Source organism: Chionomys nivalis, chromosome X (assembly GCF_950005125.1).
Source record: "Chionomys nivalis chromosome X, mChiNiv1.1, whole genome shotgun sequence".
Taxonomy (NCBI): Eukaryota; Metazoa; Chordata; class Mammalia; order Rodentia; family Cricetidae; genus Chionomys; species Chionomys nivalis.
This window is the reverse complement of record NC_080112.1, coordinates 108,162,714-108,184,558: the sequence shown is the minus strand read 5'-3', so window position 1 is coordinate 108,184,558 and position 21,845 is coordinate 108,162,714. Positions and strand designations below refer to the sequence as shown.

General features: G+C 40.2%; 1 protein-coding gene across 3 annotated transcripts in view; it reads right to left on the bottom strand.

Moving 5' to 3' along the window:
- Nucleotides 1–811: 811 nt before the first annotated feature.
- The window catches only part of Zdhhc9 (zinc finger DHHC-type palmitoyltransferase 9), a 36,899-nt gene continuing 15,865 nt past the window's right edge, over nt 812–21,845 (bottom strand). For all 3 annotated transcript variants that reach the window (XM_057759595.1, XM_057759597.1, XM_057759596.1), the window contains exons 4-10: nt 18,813–18,971; nt 11,319–11,456; nt 10,409–10,455; nt 9,551–9,655; nt 8,667–8,770; nt 8,201–8,297; nt 812–4,112 (exon numbers count right to left, since the gene is read on the bottom strand). In XM_057759595.1, the coding sequence (XP_057615578.1) occupies nt 3,996–4,112; nt 8,201–8,297; nt 8,667–8,770; nt 9,551–9,655; nt 10,409–10,455; nt 11,319–11,456; nt 18,813–18,971 (767 nt within the window). In that variant the 3' untranslated portion in view covers nt 812–3,995. The remainder of the gene's footprint in view (nt 4,113–8,200; nt 8,298–8,666; nt 8,771–9,550; nt 9,656–10,408; nt 10,456–11,318; nt 11,457–18,812; nt 18,972–21,845) is intronic.

The window sequence follows — 21,845 nt, the reverse complement described above, 5'->3', positions numbered from 1 at the left end:
CAAGGATAGCTTATAAGTTTCCAACTAAAGTATACTACTACCTTTCCACAATCTACATAGTTGCTGCATTCCTGGAAAGTCCGTGTTTATTCACATTATAAGATCATTTTATATTTATTTATGAAATTATTAGGACTGGTAATTATACCATTTTACACCTGTATTCATGTTCTATAGGACATTTGAATGTTCTTAAGATGTATGTGTATACTTCTTATTCCCTTTTCATATTTACCCAAAACATGCAATTTACCAACACTTTTTCTTGTGCATTGGGTTTGTATCCTTTAAAATTAATGATATTCGGAGTGTGAGCCTTTGAGTCTATTTTTAAAACCTATCGCCTGAGAACAGCAAGAGATTCCTAGAATGTATTCTCAAAAGTAACACAAATGCCTTTTGAATTACTGGGAATGTGATTCTTCTTTAGTAGCACCATAAGAAAAAAATTATCTTTAGGGGGAAAAAAGCTATTTACTGTGATCTCTTGGTGATTTTCTCTAGCCTGGCCCCAGCCTCAGGAGTGTAAAATGAACTGAGTTGGAATAAAGGACTAACAAGGCCAGGCTACAGAGGGTGAGAAGGAAGCTAAGTTGCTAGGTAACCACTTGAGCCAATCTAAGTGGTCCCAGAGGGGTACCAGATACAGGACAGCTCTCTCTCTCTCTCTCTCTCTCTCTCTCTCTCTCTCTCTCTCTCTCTCTCTCTCTCTCTAAGTTGAAGTCCCTCTCAAAGGAAAAAGGAAGGTTTCAAAGGTGAGGGAGGGGCCCGATCACTCATACTAGGCACAAGTAAAGAAATGAGGCAGAAGCACAAAGAAACAGACAGCCCTATATTTCTAAAACCATTCAAGTCTCCTTCATTAATTGGCTTCCCCCCAAAAGAAAGATTTCTTTATTAAGAAGTACCAGAGAGTGAAAAACCCCAACACATACACATTTGTAGGCTCACACAAAAGCGCAGAGATTTACATATTAAATTGCATTTAAGTTAGAAAATAGATTTTAAAACAAAATATTTTTCCCCAAAATAAGATAAAGAGATTTGGTCAGTAGGAAAAGGGGCTTTAGGGGTAAGGTAAGGGCAGGATGGTTAGGATGGGAAGAAAGGAAATTAGCTGCTATAGAATTCCATCCCCATTCCTGGGGGAAAAAATGTAAAAGGAGCAAAAATGATCTCAGCTAGGGCCAAGAGGGCCCCAGAGTCAAAGGGACATAAATTTCCCCTTCCCTCAGAGGTTTTGAACCATCGCCAACCATCCTGGCCTGGAGAATTGAGGTGGGTGCATAGGAAGTGTGAGGAATGGAGAGGAAGGGGAGCGTTGGAGAGAGTGTCAACCATTGAAAACATCAAACAATATAAGGCCTCTTTCCCCAGAGAAAGATCAAGTCTTCAATCTCTCCTCTGATCAGAGCTCAGACTAGGGACAGTCCCAGCTGGTATGTGATATGAATGGGACAGGTATTCAGGCCAAAGTCTTAAATACAGAAGAGAGAGAGAGAGGGTGGGGGGGAGAGAGGGCAAGGTGAGTGAAGAAGCAGATTTAAACAAACAACAAAACAAGCAAACAAACAAAAACATTTTATACTAGAGATAAAAGATTTCCATTTTGATCCTTCCCACCAGAAGAGAAAGCTCTTCTGGCTGACCTAGGGGCAGCAGAAGAGCAGCTGAGGTAAGGTGAGGGAGGAAAGAAATCCATTCTGGCCCAAGAGTGGACATGGGCTGAGAAGTGACTAGAAAGGGAGTCCCCATGAGGGACAGCTGATTGGAAAGCACAATAACACAAAAACATGAAACTTCCACACTCTCCACGATTGCCCCCCTTTTCAACTAACTGAACCCAAACTGTAAGAACAAAACTGAGAGAGCCACTGAAAAAGTGGGAAAGGAGAAGCAGAGAGGAGAGGAAGTTGAGTCAAGCTCTCTCCCAATGACTCTCTCTCCCCCAAGGATATTAAATTCAAATCCTGCAGCAACCAAAACAAAAAGACACAGAGAAACCTGGGAGCAGCCAATTTCACCAATTACAATTAACTGGAAAGAGTGAGATAGGAGTCTTGATTACAGACCATTGAAAAGAAATGCATGCCATCACTTGTAAAAGATCACTAATGAAATACTTCCAAGGGGAGGCCCTGGTCAGCCTGCTTCAAAATCCAAGACTCACTTGCAGATAACAGTGTCCACCTACTTAACACAATATCCCAATGAAGAACATGTTCTCTTAAGTGTCAACCCTTTAGTCTCCCAGTCATGCTCACACTGTGTATTGCTTGGACATCCTGTCTTCATAGTCCAGAATAAGATAAACTTCGTCCCAGAATTAAATAGATCAACGGAGAGGTTGAATTTGAGAGGTATCTATCTCTTCAACCCAAGGGTACCCTGGAAAATGGAAGTATGGGAAGTAACAAGCAACCCCTTCTACCCCCCACCCACCCCCTGAACCAACACACAAACACATTCACAACCCCGTGGTGGCTCTTGAAATGGAAGGGGAAGGAGGAGGCAGGCAGCTTGCATTAGACACAGTTTAATCGCCTTCAAATAGATTAAAAGTTGTGGTTCACACCCCTTACTGTCCCCATAAGTTGTCCAGACAAGACCCTGGCTTAGAAAGAGAAAAACACAGGTACTCTAGGAAATATAGCCACATATAATACATAGAACTTCTTCCCTGAAATAGTGCAGGTCCTGAGCAGAGCTGCCTGGGGGCCACAGTCCACCCCCAGGGTGAAGTGGCTCAGGGACTCTGCCGGTGGAAGTGCTGGAAGAGTAGGGCTTGGATGAAGCCCCTGGTGTGGTTACCATTGCCAGAGGTGGGCTGAGGCCTTGGAGTGGAATACCCGGGAGGGTAGCAGTGCTGGGCTTTCCCTCACTCAGCCAAGGCTTAATGGAAGAACTGTTTAGCCTTTTTGTTTTGTTTTGTTTTCTTTTCTTTTTTTTTTTTTTTGAGGGGAGGAAGAGGGATAGGAGGAAAGAGGAGAGGAGAGCCTCTCTGTGCCTTGACTTCCCCATTTGTGCATTCAGGGCCTCTGTAGGCCTTACACAAGAAGTCTGAGGGGTAGTGTTTTAATGAGCACTCAGGCTTCCTCTGAGGAAAAGGAAGCACCAAAGTGCAGGCTTTTATTACTGCCATTCCTGCTCCCAAAGGAAGCAGGAGTCAAAAAAAGAAAATTAAGATGGGCTAATGAGAAAAGAGGGGAGATGAGACAGAGAGTGTGAGGGGCTATGCTGTTGGCATCACATCAATGCTTATTGAGAATAGCACAGGCATTGAAGTTTCTGGAGAACCTATGAGAAATGTAAATTGTTATCTCCACTATGACTACTTACATATATCATCTAATGGGGGAAAGAGTGGAACTTGGATGTTAGAGAGTGGATGGGGGTGGGGGAGAGGAAAAGCTACACAAATAAATACAAGTGGAAGGTACTTGCCCTATTCCTAAAAGGATTGGCTGGCAATGCTGGCACTTTGTAGCCAGGAAAATCCTCCAACCTCACTCTCCAATCCTCATTAGGTCTGAAGGAGTCAAGAGCCCAGTTAGGATTCCCTGGCCAGAGGTCTCTGTGACTGCCTCTGGACTCAGGACATGTAGCAGCTGGAAAGGACCTGAGTCAGTCTTGAGCATCTTTAGCCCAAGAATGAGACCAATGACCCCCAGCAGGAGAGCTAGGATCTGGAGGGAAGAGAAGGGGAGTCCAAGGACACCTTGTGGCTGAGACCATGGAAAACAAGTGCCATGTCCCAAGAGACCCATTTGTCCAGTTACCAAGAGGTAACTGGCATCTTCTGCCACTGTCTTAAGTCCATAAATTTTAAAAAAAGTTTGCAGCAAGAAAATGCCAGTGTGCAATTCGGTGACTAAAGACCAAAGGAAAATAGTAATAAAGGACAGCTTATTTGCTCTCTGTCTCAGGTTGATCTTTCCCCTGAAATCTCCCATAGCCCTAATGAAACACAAACAAAAGTCTCTTCCATAGACAGGCTACTTCTCAGCTTCAGTCGCCTCCTGTGGTGGCTCTGGGGGCTCTGGAGGTGGCATCTCTTCCGGAGTGGTGCTGTCCTCTGGCATCTCATTAGAGTTCATATGTTCTGTTGAGGCCTGGGAAGTAAAAGATATCAGATTCAACACAAAGTTCTCTTAAAATCTAAATGCAGATAATCCAAAGGCATTGACTTCTTCCTTAGAAACCTTTGACTCCAGTGACACTAAGATATGCAGCCATGGTTACCAAACTAAGACCAATACCATTTCCTCAGCAGAATGTGCCTGCAGCTTATTTGAGGTCTATCCTTAAACTGTTATGGACAGATGTTTCCACTATTATAAATGATGATACTAAGAAGTACCATGAATAATTATATGCAAGCATATCCACCACTACAGAATATTATACTGTGCTTATCTAACACGGTTTGACCCAATGGTTTTCAATCCTGTTTCTGTCCTAACAGAGAATTTATTAGAATAGTGAGTTGAAATCTATGAAAGTGGTTTCAAATGATACATATGATTTAAAATGTCTCATAAGTGACTCTAAAATAATCCTGTCCTATATTTAGCTGAGAACCACTAACCTATATAGTTATTATTTGAAATCAGCCTCATCAGAAAAATGATATTCAAGATGGTGAAAGTGACATGCTTGCTGTCCTCTAAAAAGCAAATGAAAAATTTAGGGGAGAAGAGAATAATATCCCTACAAAAGGTATGCACATGAAATAAAATGATATTTTGAAACAAAGTTTAAATCTAAAAATCTATTAGAATGAAAGCATATTTGGTTAGATTTCAGAATATGAGACTGGCATACAAAGATTAATTATGTTTCTCTATACTCCAATGAGCAATGCAAAAATGAAATTAGGAAATCAACTTCATTTACATTAATGTCAAAAAGAAAATATTTGGGGCTGGAGAGATGGCTCAGCGGTTAAGAGCATTGCCTGCTCTTCCAAAGGTCCTGAGTTCAATTCCCGGCAACCACATGGTGGCTCACAACCATCTGTAATGAGGCCTGGTGCCCTCTTCTGGCCTTCAGGCATACACACAGAAAGAATATTGTATACATAATAAATAAATAAATATTTTTTTAAAAAAGAAAATATTTATGTAACAAAAGATTCATTTAAAACTATAGCATCAAAGAAAACCAAAATGAACAAAAAGGCAGTCCATGATTTTTGGTAAAAGTTCCCTTCCTACCTGGCAGAGAGCTACTATCCCACTGTATCATGACATGTCAGCAGGTATGACAGTCAAAGAGGCAGATCAGCTCACTCTCTTTCTCTCTCTGTGTCTCTGTCTCTCAATCTCTCTCCCCTGTGTGTAGATGTGCATGTGAGTGTGCAAGCGTTGCAAGTACCCTACAACTGAGCTCCACCTCCAGCAAAAGATAGCCATTAACAATGGCTCAGAAAACTTGTGTCATAGTGGCAGTATTCCTCAAATTGATCTGTAGAGTCAATGTAATCTCTATCAAAATTCCAGCTGGTTTCTTCACAGAAACTCATAAGCTTTAAGATAATCCTAAGGTCCACCTAGGATTTCAAGGAACCAAGACAAGCCAAATCAATCATGAAAAAGAATAAAGTTAAAAGAATAGTATTTCTTGTTTTAAAAACTTTTCAGTGCTAAAGCAGCAGAGACAGTCGTGTACTACAGGCATAAGAACAGACATATAGATCAACAGACTATAATTGAGAGTCCAGAAATGAACTCACACATTTCAGTCAATTGATTTTCAAAAAGAATGCCAAAATAATGAGGGAAAGCGAACAATCTTTTCAACAAATGGTAGAAAGATAACTGGATATCCACAGACAAAATAAATAAATAAGATACATACTCCCTACCTCTTCCCACGTATAAAAATTAACTTAAAATGGATCAAAAATATAAATGTAAAAGTTCAAACTATAAAACTCTCAGAAGAAGCGGAGGAATCTTCACAACTGTGTATTAGGTAACGGTTTCTTAATGGGGCACCAAAAACATGAGCAATAAAAGAAAAGAAAAATTGACATACATTAAAATTTAGAACATATGGGCTGCAGAGATAGCTCAATGGGTTGATGTGTAAACATAAGGACCAGAGTTTAATCCTTAGAACCCAGGGTAGGAGAAAGTCAAAAATGGTGACAGACACTTCTGATCCCAGAGAATCTAAAAACAAACAAACAAAAATACAAGCCAAACAAATGAACAAGCCATCAAAAAACAAATATGGAAAGCACTTAAGGAACAGTAAAAGTTATCCTCTGTCCCGCTATCTGCCTACACACATGAAGCAGGATAGGGGGTGAAGAGGACTGAAGGGGTTGGGGGAGAGAAAGAGAGGGCGCAAACAAAAGATTTGAATAAACATTTCCCTTGTGAAGATATACAAATTATTAATACCTATATGGAAAGATGTATGCATCATTAGTCATCAGGGAAATGCAAATGACAGACAATGAGATAACATGTCACATCTACAGAGGCTAAAATAGAAAGATCAGATAACCTATTAGATAATGCTAGTGGAAATGAAAAATGGTGAAACCACTTTAGAAAGCATCTCAGCAGCATCCCAAAAGATGTAAATGTTTTATTTATATAATTGCATTACCACTTCTTTCAGCAATTTCACTCCTAGGAATACAGCCAAGAAAAATGAAAGCATATGTCCATGCAAAAACTTGCACAGAGACGTTCATAGTAGCATTGCTTATAATAACCAAAGGTGGAAACAGGGCTAGTGAGATGACTCAGCAGGTAAGGGAACTTGCCAAGTAAGCCTGATCACTTAAGCTTGATCCCTGGAATTCACAGTGAGAAGAGAGAATTGACTCTAAAAGTTGTTACCTGACCACCACATGCACGCTGTGGTATACACATGCCCACACTCACACACACGTACCGCATATACACATACCACAGTAATGATAAATAAAATTTTAAAATAGAAAAATGTGGAAACGGTGAATGGATAGATACAATACGGTATATCCATGTGACGTGATATGAGTCAGCCATACAAAGGAATGAAGTACAGCCACATATATCAGCATTCAAAAGGTTTACATCTGGGTAGGGAGAGCTCACTGGTAGAGTGTTTGCCTAGCATGTACGAGGCCCTGGGTTCCATCCCCAGATCTCATTGCTAAGGTATGCAAGGTTTCTTTTCTTTCTTATTTATGTATCTGTTTGTTTGTTTTTCTAGACAGATTTTTGTCTGTAGCTTTGGAGCCTATACTGAAACTCGCTCTGTAGATCATGCTGGCCCTGAGCTCACAGAGATCCACCTGCTTCTGCCTCCTGAGATTAAAGGGGTTAAAGGCGTGTGGCACCACCACCCAGTATATATAAGGTTTCTTAAGACAGAGGATAAGGAAATTTTTTTTTTTAATTTGCGACAATCATACACATGTTAGTATACTACACTAGGGAATTGTACATTTTAAATAAACATTGAATGGTATGTGCATTGAATCTCAGTAAATATCTTAAAATAAATTTCAAACTGGGCAGTGGTAGCACGTGCCTTTAATCCCAGCACTGGCGAGGCAGAGGCAGGCGGATCTCTGTGAGTTAAAGGTCAGCCTGGTCTACAGAGCTACTGCCAGGACAGGCTTCAAAGCTACATAGAAAAACCCTGTCTTGAAAAGCCAAATAAATAAATCAATCAATAAATACATACATATAGTTCATATAAGTTTTAAGAATTTTACAAAATATATCTTGACCAAGACACCCGGGAGAATGCTCACAGCACCCTCATATTATACCAATGTAAACACATCACTAACTCTCACATGGTCCTCTGGCCACACCTTTGCCTCTACAACATTGTATGTTTCCCTAATCAAGCTACTCTTCACCCACTGAGCAAAGTTCTGTTTTCTTATCCCCCATCTCCACCAGACAATAACTTCTTTCAGGGAAGGACATCATTCAACTTGCTCACTGGTGTATCCCTTGAACCTATGAAAGTGGCAGGCACAGAATAACTCATCAGTATGTGTCAAAGAAATGAATAAATCTTAATCTATGCCAAGGGCACAAAGATCTGAAGGCACTATCAAGGGCAGAAGCAGAGACAGGGAATCTGGGGAGGTTAGGATAAAAAATCACAGTTATATTTTGAAGCTGTAGAGGTAGCCTACATGGTCCCTCTCACCGACACAGCATAAGTCTGCAATACTTACTGGACTCTGCGGCAAGAGGCTACTGCTGGTCTCTTGAGTACTTGGAGGACGACTTCCATTTTCCTCCAGTGGCAAAATACCCCTTCGATCCAACACACTGTCAGAGACAGGAGAATTAAACAAGGTCTTTGGCAGCCACTTTCTACCAGCTCAGTCCCCACTGGATCTTGTTATGTACATTAGAAAGTACAAACATGCCTTTGGCAATCTCTCCTGACCCTAGCACACATCTACCTTCTATTTACTCTTCCACAAACTAAAGGATGTCACATTAACCAGGGAACAAACAAATGAAATAACCAGCCCATGGTTTACGGACCATGTTGATATAGTGCCACGTGACAATTCCCAGAAAGGCCTATTTGAGATTAAGAAGCTCCATTCAGGAGAATGCAGCAGAGCAGGCAACAAGATGGGTTTGAGTAGTTCATCTTAGTAGCCAAGAGCACTTTTGTTACTCGAGTACCTGGGGGGCAGGGGGCCACAAAGCACTTCACAGCAGTTCTTCACAATGTTGCCATGGCTGTAGGGATTCTGCACACGATTCTTCCCTGTCCATGACCCTTTGATCTAGAGGATAAAAGCCAGGGCTTACATTAAAAAGAAAGAAAAAGAACATGAAGCCAGATGGGTAGGAGGTGGGGAAGATCTGGGAGGAGTTGAGGAAGGAGAAAGAATATGATCAAAATACATTCTATGAAAATTTTTAAATAAAATTAAATTTAAAATACAGTGTATGTGTAAACAAATAAAATCAAATCTAGACAAGTTTAGAAGAGTATAAATCATACCATTAATAAAAGTGATATCTAGAAGGTAAAGTTATGGGGATGTATTTATTTGTTCAACTATATTTTTTTCATATCCATAATGAATTTAATTGGTAATTCATTAAAAGTGAATATTTATTTGGTGTAATCATCCTTCTATATTCTAAATTTAGAATAGTACCAAAAGCCTTCACTATTATTTGCTTGTTTTTAAGGTAACACGTCACTCCATAGCCCAGAGTAGCCTTCAACTTGAGATCTTCTTGTCTGAGTATCTCTAGAAACCACTGTGATTATAGGAGCATTCCATCACATTAGAACTTCAACTAGCCTTTAAGGACCTACAAACAGTTAAAAGACATTGTGCCTATCCAACTTTTTAACCTCTTCCTAATGTTCTGCAGACATCCAGCTCCAAACAAAGCTGTTTGCCTTCTCTTCTAAACCTTAATTAACAATCTCCCAAGCCAGGTTTCTTTTCCACTTGTCTCAACCTTCCAGGCCTTGGCAACATGGTTTCCTAGGTGACTAAAGAATGGGCACGGACAGGATATATAGCAAGATGAGAAAGCTGACTCACGTCTTCATTGGTTGTCTGGTTGAGAGCCACGAGGAAAGTGTGAAATCCAGTCAGTCCCACAACAGACCAGAGTGTGAAGAAGCAAATGAGAACTTCCAGAACAGTGAGGTTAGGTTAAGGAATAGTGAAGAACGCAAACTAGGGAACCTGATGCTTCGGTTCACATTCGTGATACTAGTTATACCATCTTTACCTCTTGGAACAAGTATCACAAAAGTCAAATTATCTGTATATAACTATACATGAATTCTAAACTTCACTGGATAGATCCTTTATGAAAGCTAATGCATTTCTGCCTATTCACAATGAATAAATCTCTAGCATCTCTAGCATTTGACTGTCATCAGTTCTTCGAAGAGGCCATTTAGGAAGGTGACAAAGCTAAACAGTGTTGGCCACCACTGTTAATGAAAATCCCACCCAAGATAAATTTTATAAATGAAAAATCAATGGGATAGAAACAAGATGTGGTTTATCCAAATCTCTTCTAAATCTCCTTTTCAGAACTGTAGCCACTACACAAAATAAGCCTTCACTGGAACAGTAGGGCAACGCTCCCAGCAAATAGCACAAAAGTGTATTGAGACAGACAGTAGCCAACTAGAGGCATTAAGGCTGCACCTAGAAGGACTCTTGAAGGAGAGGAGGCAGCCAAGAAAGAGGTGAGGGGCAAATTTCCCTTAAAGTTCTGACCATTTTCCATTCGAGTTGCTAACACTAGGACTACACTTGTTAATTTTAGGCTTTGGCATTCACTGATGTCTGGAAAACTAGATAGTGGGAGAACTGCAGGAAGAAAACATGCTGGCAAGCAGTTTAAGACGCTTCACAGGGATAAACTGCCAGGGGAGGATATGTTCCAGGAGTTTCTTTCAATGTCTCCAGGAAGCCAATTTTCAAGGATTCTGTGAAATTGGGAAGAGGAGCAGAAATAAAAATTAGTGACTTCAGTCAAAACTATAAAAAGCCCCTTAGTATCTACTCACTTCCTCATATTCCTGTCCTGTACTATACTCTGGCAAAAGAGAAGGTCCCACCGAGGCAAGGGTAAAGAGTTTCCCTTTCATCTGCACACATGTGACTGAGTTCACATTTCCAACACACTCCAATGCAGCACTAAGCACTGGTACAGAGCTGGGAGAAACTAAGCATTAGGTTCCTTTTCCAAGTTCCCAAATATGTACATGCAGTGGGATAGTAACAGATGAAAGAAACCAGAAGTACTCTAGAGGAACCTTCTCACAGATGCCCCTCCCTTGTGTGATCGCCAGCTTAGAGCTCATCTCTTTTCAAGACCTCTTGCTTAGCTCCATACTCTACTTTGTATGTGTGTGCACATGCACATGAGGGTGTGTTTTCCATCTCTGAAGTATATACCATAAGCCACAAACAGGTAAAAAGATATACCCACCACAAAGATATAGCTTGCAAGACAGAATGAGAGGATGTGTAGCGGCAAATACATAGCCAACCTTGTGTATCACTTCAGAACCTCTCAGTACTCTGGGTGTGGCTCAGGAATTAGGGCTCCATTCTCACCAGCAGACAGCCAGAGAGAAGGCCAGAATACTCAGTAAATATCTATCTACCAATGTGAGCTCAGATTGGTTATCACTCAAGAACAGACAATAGTACTCACTTCTGTTTGCTCCTGGGGTGTCTTCCTAGCTACAAGGACCCACCAGAAATCCAACTTCCCCTAAGCTACCCCTCAAGCCTTTCCCACCTAACTCTCACTCCAGTGACAGATGCTGCCCTGTATACTCACTGAGGGCCACGTAGACGATGTTAAAGGCGAAGACATAAATTGTAAGGAGGGAGAGAGAAAGAATGAAGAGGTAGAAGTAGCGGTAGTTCCTCTTTCCAACACAATTTCCCACCCAGGGGCAGTGATGGTCGAAGCGCTCTGTGGAAGAAAGGGAGTTCAATGACAGACTCAAAACAGAAACCACCCCACCAGCCACATGGTACCCAACCCAAAGAACTCAAGGAGCTGGGCATGGTGGTGAACACCTTTAATCCCAACACTTGGAAGGTAGAGACAGGTAGATCTCTAGGAGTTTGAGGCCAACCCAGGTTATGTTGTGTGTTCTAGGCCAGCCAGAGCTACCTGTCTCAAAAAAGAGCTACATACACACCTGTCTCAACAGCAGTGAAAGGGAAGACAAATACAGTTGACATTCTTCACTTTATCAAAATGTTTTCACCTCTAGCTCATTTGATCTTATGATGGCTTATCGTTGTTGTCAACTTGACAATTTTGATAATCAACTAAAACTCAAGCTGCTGGACAAATCTGTGAGAAATTTTATTTCTTTATTTTGTTTTTGTTTGTTTGGTTTTGGTTTTTGTTGTTTTTTGACACAAAGTTTCTCTGTAGCTTTGGATCCTGTCCTGGCACTCACTCTGTAGACCAGGTTGGCCTCGAACTCACAGAGATCCACCTACTTCTGTCTCTCAAGTGCTGGTATTAAAGGTGTGCACCACCACTGCCTGGCATGAATTTTCTTAATCCTATTGTTTGAGGCAGGAAGAATCTCCCTAAATCTGGACTATACCTTCTGATGGTAGCCTACATAAAAGGACATGGAAGAAGAAAGCTTTTGCTTTTTGCCTATTCACTCTCACTCTTGCTGGCAAGTTCATCTATCCTGTTGCTGAGGCATTCCTTCACTGGTATCAGTACATACTTCTTCAGATTCCAACATAGACTGAAGACTAAGAATCCTCTTGGACTCTAGCACCATACTGAAATTGCTTAGACACCCAGAGTTATGGACTTAACAACTACTTATTGGATTCTTGGCCTTTTCATTAGGAAGCTATTGTTGGACTAACAAGACCATAGCCTGTATGCCATTCATATATATATTTATTCTATCAGTTATGTCTCCTTAGAGAACCCTGACTAAACAGATCTTCACAACTACACTGGATGTCAGTTTAAAAAAATATTTTCTCACTTTACAGTTCAAGATACAAAGGCTTTGAACAGTCTAATGGTCGGGTTATTTTGTCAGTTAAGGGCAGAGGCATTGCTTTTTCCAGTAAAAACCTTAGCAGGTGGATTTACTAAATTCAGAAAATAAATTTGAGAAATGAACAGTATGAATCTTTTTACCTGTATTCTTTAAAAATATAAATCTACAATACACTATTCTTAAAGCTGTATGGAATAGGCTGGGTGGTGGTGGCCTTTAATCCCAGCACTGGGGAGGCAGAGGCAGGCGGATCTCTGTGAGTTCAAGGCCAGCCTGGTCTACAAGAGCTAGTTCCAGGACAGGCTCCAAAGCTACAGAGAAACCCTGTCTCAGAAAAAAACAACACCCCCCCCCCAAAAGAACATAGAAATAGACTGTAGAGCATGCAGAAATTTACCATCTACTAAGCACACTATTATAAAAGAAAGTATGATTTCATGAATAATTGTGAGACAATAAGCTAACTGGTAGAAAATAAAGTTACTATTTTTCCTTCACACTATTTGATAAAATAAATTCCAGATGGATTAATCGTTATAGGCAAAAAACAAATTTAGAGAACAAAATAATTACAAAGACTAGATATAGGACTTTCCAAGCACCTAAGTAATCCAACAAAACGTAGAGGACAAAGAAAAACAAATTTTACTAGGGAGAGAGAGGCAGGAGGATCTCTGTGAGTTTAAGGCCAGTCTGGTCTACAGAGCAAGCTCCAGGACACTGAGGACTAAACAAGAAACCCTGTGTCATAAAACCAAAATGACTTTCCATACATTAAAAATACTAGTGAGACAGTAGTGGCAAAAGGCACTTGCCTTGCAAGCCTGACAACCTGAGTTGGCTCCCCAGAGCTCACATAAAGTAGGAGTGAATCCAATTCACAATGTTGTCCTCTGACCTCCACATTCCACAGCACACAAGCCCCACCCACATCAAACACACACACACACACACACACACACACAACATTCTCCATTCTCTCTCTCTCAAAAGGAAAAACTAGAGAGAACAAACATATATGCCTAATTTTGTGAGAAATCTTTCTAAATCAATAAAAAACATACTTCCTCAAGAAAAGTATCAAAGACTACTAGAAATTTTCTAAGAGAGAAGTTCTCTTTTTTCAGTTTGGGCTGTTTGTTTGTTTGTTTGTTTGTTTGTTTGTTTCAAGACAGGGTTTCTCTGTGTAGCCCTGGCTGCCCTGGAACTCACTTTGTAGACTCGATCTGCTTGTCTCTACCTTCAGAGTGCTGGGACTAAAGGCGTGTGCCACCACCACCCAGCTTTGTTTTTATTTTGTAAGACATTATCTCACTATGTAGCTATGTCCCCCTCTGAAGAGGATGTGACACTAGAAATGTGTGAACGTAGAAAGAAAAGGTGTGAGGACACAGCAAGGAAGAAGCCATCTGCAAGCCACAGAAAGAGGCCTTCCCAGAAACTAACCCTTCTGTCAACTTGGTCTTAGATTTCCCAGTCTCCAGAACCATGAAATATATATATTCTGTTGATTAAACAATCAAGTTGATAGGATTTTGTAGTCATAACCCAGGCAAAGATCCAGTTATATAGTCAGAATGAGAGACCCTGTCTCAAGAAAATAAGTTGGGAAGGCAGCATCAAGATGGTTCAGAGGACAGAAGCATTTGCTGAGTAAACAAGTCAATCTCAGCTGAATCCATGGGGCTGACTTAAAGGAGAAGGAGAGAACCACATTAAAATGCACTCTGTGGCACATAAGCACAAGTAAACATTACACAACACAAATACACACAAATTAAATTAAATTTAAATTTAATCTGAGGTGGGGAGAGCAATTGAGGAAGATATCCAATGTTGACCTTTAACCTCTAACCGCACATGTACACAGCCGAAACACACACAGACAGACACACACATGAACATACCCCCCACACACACACTCAAAAAAATAAAATAAGCCTCTTATATGTGGAGCAGCCAGAGAATTAGTGTAGAGATTCCTCAGAAAACCAAAAAATAAAACTACCATAATAGTCAGCTATACCACTGGGTATATACCCAACAGAATCTAATATATCCTCCACAGAGATACTTGCACATCAGTGTTTACTGCTGCAGTTCTCACAATAGCCAAGATAATGGACCCAATCTAGAAGCCCATTAACAGATGAATAGATATCCTAGACATATAACAATCGAATTCTATTCAGCTGTAAAGAAGAACAAAATTAAGTCGTTGTCAGGAAAATGGATGGAACTAGAGATGATTATGCTAAATAAAATAAGCCAGAGTCAGGTGCTATGTGTTTTCTCTCACATGAGAACAAGATCCGTGTGTGTGCGCGCGCGTGCGTGTGTGTGTGTGTGTGTGTGTGTGTGTGTGAAAGAGAGAGAGAGAGTTGAACAGAAATTACTGAGGCAAATATGAGCAAAGTGTAATGATACATGTGGATAAAAATTGCATAATGAAACCTATTATTTTGTACAATAACTAAAAAATAAACAAAGACGGGAGATACAACCTGTGATAAAGCACTTGCCTAGCATGTGTGAGGACCTGGTTCAACCCCCAGTGCCACAGAATCCAGAAATTAAAAATCTTCTATATTATATCATGTCTTGTTTTACAAACAAAGGAATTAGAAGGAAATACAGCAAAAATAGCGTGTAAATTTAAAATTGAGTTTTATTTATATTTTATGCCATCCATATTTTTTAACACAGCATAATATTTTAATTGACTTTTTAACAAAGGGGTTGGTGGCTGGAGAGATGACTCAGTGGCTAAAAGCACCTTCTGCTCTTGCAAAGAACCTGAGCTAAATTCCCAGCACCTAAAATAACATCTCACAACTATCTGTAGCTCCAGTTCTAGGGGCTCCAACACCCTCTTCTGGTCTATGAATACCAGGCACACAAAAGTGGTGCACAGAAGTACACACAGGCAAAAGTTAAGATAAGTTAGTATAAAATAAAAGCTAAGATAAAATAAAAATAAATGAAATGGGGGTTGAGGGATAGCTCTGTTGTAGTGTTTTCTGTGCAAGCATGGGGACCTGAGTTAGGCAACCCCCAGACTTACATAAAAAGTATAAGACATGGTGGCACATACTTATAATCCCATCACTAGAGAGGCAGAGACAAGGATATCCCTGGGGCTCACTAGGCAACCAGGATAGCCTAATTTGGGAAGTCATAGATCCCATAGAGAGACCCTGTCTCTAAAAACAGGGAGGAATGACACCCAAAGCTCTCTTCTGTCTTACATATGTATGGGCAACCGCACACACATGAACACACACACACAAACACCTCTAAAGGGGGGGTAGTGTTTGAAGAACAGTGAATGTAAGAGTAGTATATCTCCTTGCTAAATGGTTACAATATATGTTTTTTCAGAAAGAAGAAATGTATAAAGAAAACTGTCATGCTCAAGCGGTTAGCATCATGCCTAGAATTATAGATATAGTCTCATTTTAAGCAAACTTGCCATATAAAAACTTTGAGAAAAATGCAAATTTATACAGATCTATGTTTTAACATATTTTTTAATGCTGCTTTCAACTTGGTTCTAGAAGCTGTCCCACCCATTGCCACAGTGGCAGGAGTCAATGCAGACACTCAGAACTTATCAAAATGCTGAGAATAAGTGACTGTTGAGTTCAGTCATAAATGAGACATTTATATTGATCCTATTAAGGCTCAGAGAACTTCATGGAAGAGGGAGAGGAAGGAGTACAAGAGCTGGGGGATTTGGAATGCTGATTTCTGAATGAGCATGACAGGATCCATTGTACTCATGAACAGCTTCTATGGTTACCTGCACAAAATCAAGCCAGCTAATTCCAGCACAGATGAAGGAGGGGTTCATGAGGTTCCACCTTTAGCTGAGAAGTCATCAGCAACTGATGACTGCTGGGAATGGAGAGTTGTTTTTTTCTTTAGGGGTGTGGTTGCCAGATAATAAATGACCCCATATCCATGCACATGCAGGCAGTACTAATTGGACTCAGTGGGTTATAAAGAATAAAATGGGGGCCGGGCCGTGGTGGCGCACGGCTTTAATCCCAGCACTCGGGAGGCAGAGGCAGGCGGACCTCTGTGAGTTCGAGGCCAGCCTGGTCTAGAAGAGCTAGTTCCAGGACAGGAACCAAAAGAGCTACAGAGAAACCCTGTCTCGAAAAATCAAAAAAAAAAAAAAGAATAAAATGGGGGCTGGAGAGGTGGCTCAGTGGTTAAGAACACTGACTAGCTGCTCTTCCTGAGGACCCAGGTTCAATTCCCAGCACCCACATGACAGCTCACAACTGTCTGTAACTCCAATTCCAGGGAATCTGACACCTTCACACCAATGCACATCAAATAAAGTGTTAAAAAAATAAAATGAAGAGGGCATGAAGTTGGGAGAGGCATGTGTTGGGGGTTCTGGAGAAGGTCAAGAAACATTGTATGCATTATGAAATTGTCAAGAAAAATTAAAATACAATTTTAAGAAACATCCAGTTTTAACATTTATCTCTGATTAGTAGAGGTTTTTACATTAATTAGATAATTAAATTTTCTGTTTTATGAACTGTCCATGTTTCTCACAGAGCATCAGTGCTTTTCAAGAATCAACTTATAAGCTGGTGTAGAGGCATATGCCTTTAATTTCAACACCTGGGAGAAACAGATGTGCAGATTCCTGTGCGTTCTGAGGCAGCCTGAAACATAGAAAGTTTCAGGTCAGCCAGAGCTACACAGAGAAACCCTGTCTCAAAAAGTCAATTGTACAATTCTTCTATTTTTTTTTTTACGTGGGTATAGGTTTGCCTACATACATGTTTGCATGCCTACTACCCACAGAAGCCAGAAAAGGGTGTCAAATCCCCTGGAACTAAAGTTAAACATGCCATCATGTGGGTGCTGGGAATTGAACTCATGTCCTCTGGAAAAGCAGCCACGGCTATTAACCACTGAACCATCTCCAACCCCTTGTATGAGTTTTTTTTTTTTTTTTTTTTTTTTTTTTTTTTTTTTTTTTTTTTGCCGAAACAGAGCTTCTCTATATAACCCTGGCTGTCCTGGAACTCTCTTTGTAGACCAGGTTTGGCTCAAACTCACAGACATCCAACTGCCTCTGCTTCCTGAGTGCTAGGATTAATAGCATTCATACCAGACTTATGAGTTCTTTATATTTAAGAAAATTAATAAAGAGAGGGATAGGTTGGAGAGATTAAGAGATTAAGGGATAGGCTGGATGGGCCCAGAGGTTAAGAGCACTGGCTGCTCTTCCAGAGGTCCTGAGTTCCATTCCTAGCAACCATATGATGGCTCACAACCATCTACTGAGATCCGGTGCTCTCTTCAAGCAAGCAAGGATATATGCAAGCAGAACACTATATACATAACAAATAAATAAATCTTTTTAAAAATAGAGGGAATTCTTCATGAAACCTTCATATCACACTTTAAATATTGTTTGTATTCCGTTTAAAATTAGTTTTGATTTACAGAATCTAACCCACATTTCAATTTGGATCTATAAAGGAATATATATCTCCCCAAACTTTGCCTGAACACCTGGCTTGTAGGAAGAAAGCAAGGTTCGCAGACATGGTACAGCGCATACAGAATGTTCGAATTTCATCAGTGACAACAGCAGCGTCACCTATATACCTATCAATGAACACCTTTATTTATCTCTGTATGATCTTACGCAGAGTTCAGCACAAAGTAGGAAGTATGTCTAAGACTCATATGCATAGACCTTATATCCTGCACATCTATACACATATAGTAAGAAAATCATGCCAATTACACAAACTTACCCAAAGGAACTTCACTGTCACCATCTGTAAAATGGGGATGATACTGATTTCTAAGGGTTGCTATGAACACTAAATGAGAGAAAGGGCAAATACTCAACCCAGGGGCAAGCACTCAGCCCAGTGCTTAGTACATAGTGGGACCACAAAGACCACTTTTGCTGTAGGCCTTCCTCAAAACTGCCCTCTAGTGTACAACGATATTCTCCCTCTTTGTAAAGTGGGCCACACCTGACAAGGAACGAATAGAAAAATTGAGATTTCCCAAACAGGTATTGTTTCCCATTGATCAGAGAGATTTTTTTAGACCAGATCTCCATAAGTATGCTGAGTTGCTGTTGTGTAGGAGCTTCTTTCCTATCTAAATCTACCTTGTTTCTCATGTGAATCTGCCTTCTCATTCCCATAGAATTTTCCCAAGAACTATTGGCCACTCACTGTGAGACCCCTTGTTCAGCTGAGCCTATCCCTCATCCCTTTGGTTTTACTCACCCACACAGTTGTCACAGATGCTACAATGGGAGGCCCGGGGAGGCCGGAAGATCTTGCATGTATAACAGTATTTCAGTTTCACAATCTGGTTGTTTATCTGGAAATTTTTAATACGAGGAGGTGGTCGCTGGCCCTGTGGCACCGCACCATTGGTGGCTTCTGTAAGTCAGTAAAAAGAAATTTAATTCACTGCTCTCCTTTGTTTGAGTCCAAAGTCTCAGCACCTCTCCAAAAGTTACAGAGGCCATGAAAGGCAAACGCTCCTCTTTCCCATGCAAGTGCTACTAGACTAGAATTTCAACATCACACAGCATCCCCCACATGTCTACTAAATGTCATACAATTTTTACATATGATATACATGTAAGAAGGTGTTTTTTTCAAGGGTATTGTGTTTGTGGGGCAAGTTGATTACAAATAAAAAACATAAAAAAAGAAAAATGGCAAGAATATGAAATAAAGCATCTAATTTGACTAAAATCAGAGAAATGAAATTAAAATATAGTCTGGCATGTTGGACACATGCCTTTAATCTCAGCACTCAGGAGGCAGAGGCAAGTAGATCATCATGTGTCCAAAGTCAACTTGGTCTATGTAACAAGTTCCAGGCCAGCCAGGGCTACACGGTGAGACCCTATGTCAAAAAAAAAAAAAAAAAAAAAACAAACTACCAAAACACAAAAGTACCATTTTAATTAACAAGTATTAAAAAGACAATAAATGCTCAGTGTACCCCGAAAGGTCAAATTTATTTCTTACCAGTGAACAACATACTAGCAGCTACCATAACTTTAAATGCATGTGCTCTGTAACCTCGTAATTCTACTAGCAAAATTCAAAGAGAACTACAAAGCATGGTTATGCAAGAGTATTTTAATACTGTCCTTTTTAATAGTGAAAACTGCCAGCATGGCAGCACATGTCTGCTATCAAAGCACTTAGGAGGTATAAGGAGGTATAAGCAGTAGGATCAGGAATTTGAGGAAAGACTTGGCTACACAGCACATTAGAGACCAGCCTGGGCTACATGAGATCCTGTCTCAAAAAACAACGTCTAGAGGTGAAGAACATGTTCAAAGTACATTATATACTACTATGAAAGTGTCCTTGCAAAACCTAGTACCATATAGAATTCATATATGCCAATTAAAATAATATTTCAAGGGCCTGGAGAGATGGCTCCTCAGTTAAGAACATTTGCTGTTTCTGCAGAGGGCTCAGGTTTAGTTCCCAGCACCAAAATGGCAGCTCAAACCTGCTTAAAACTCCAGTTCCAGGGATCTGATGAGGATCCTCATCTCTATGGGCACTGCATGTACATGGTGCACTTACATACATGCAGGCAAAACATCCATACACATAAAGTAAAAATAAATATATCTTTAAAAAATTCTTTCAAAAACAAACAGGAATAGGGGCTAGTAAGACAGCTCAGCAGTCTAAAGCATTTACTGCCAAGCCTAAGGACCTGAGTTTGGTTCCCAGCGAAGGACAGAACTCACTCCTAAAAGTTATCTTCTGACCTACACGCCTGCACACACTATGATGCATGCAGCTCCCACCCCCAAGATAAACAAATAAATGGAATAAAAATAATAAAAATATGTTAAAATAAATTGTTTTTTTAAAGGAGGTACACTGGGGCTGGAGAGATGGAGAGAGTGGTTAAGAGCACACTGACTGCTCTTCCAGAGAAACTGGGTTCATTTCCCAGCACCCACATGGCAACTCACAACTGTCTGTAACTCTAAGATTTGACACCCTCACACAGACATACATGGAGGCAAAACACAACTGCAAATAAAAATAAATAAATTTTTAAAAAAGGGGGAAAACCAAAAGTTACTTCCTTGTATTAAAACAAGGAATTTTAAAATATGAATTAAATATTGTATTGAATATGAATTAAATATATATTAAATAATAAAGTTTTTAAAAATAGGAATTAAAAATTAATTCATATTAAAGAGGAAAAGGAAACAAAAATACACTGAAAATATTTCTATGGTAGGTTGTTTTAAATGTCTGCTATTTCCCTTAACTAAACTCTTAAGGAGCCCTTAATTACTAGGACAAAGGGTATGAACCCTTAACGCCACTTTGCTTATTACCAAACTGCTTCCCAGGCAGACTGTATGAATTTGCATGCCTATCCATCCCCAGCATATGAGAGTGCTGGGCTCGCTGCACCTTTGCCACAAAGCATAATTCTAAAAACAGAGTATTTTTCAATCCACTTTGATTCTAAAAATATCTGTCATATGGAACATTTTCCCTTTTGTAGAGTGGGGTAGGTGCTGTGAAATCAAACAATAACAGTGTGCTACACGTCCTAAGAAGATGAGGCTAGCTATTCATAAGATGATGATGTAAGTGCCAGCATGCCGCTTTAATATTTATTTACATATGCTTTACAGTAGGGTGTGTGGGCCACAGAGTCCATGGCAGAATCCAGGAGAGACATTGGGGTAGAACATGGGGTACTTAAGAACAAGATAAAGGGGGAATTACGAGTACTGTCTTTTCTTTAGCTGGATTAATCTTGCATAGCTACTTCCTCATTCCCATGTGGATTCTGCCTATGTCACCAAACCTTGCCTCTACTTTATGCTTACTATTTTTCACCCTCACCTCACCCCATGTAGTTTTAGCTCAGACATGTGCAAACCATTTTCTCTTTAGCTCAACTAAAACTGGCCGAGCTTTTCCAAAAATAAATATACTATAAAAGTAGGGAGAAACAGTTCAAATAAACAAACACAAAAGCATGGCAGCCTTCAAAGCAACATCAAAGAACTAAAGGCTAGCCACAGACTGGAACTCTACTAACACGGATATTCAGCATTCTAAGTTCCCGGTCACAGAGCAGGGTATACAACTCAGTAGTAGAGCATGTGCATAGGATGCCCAGGGGACAGGGTTCGATCCCCAGAACCCGGGGGCAAGGAAGTGACAAAATAAGTCCTGGGTCCTTTATCTGTTCTTATCTTGTTTCCGTGTGGACTCAAGCTACTGTCAAAACAAAATTGAGAA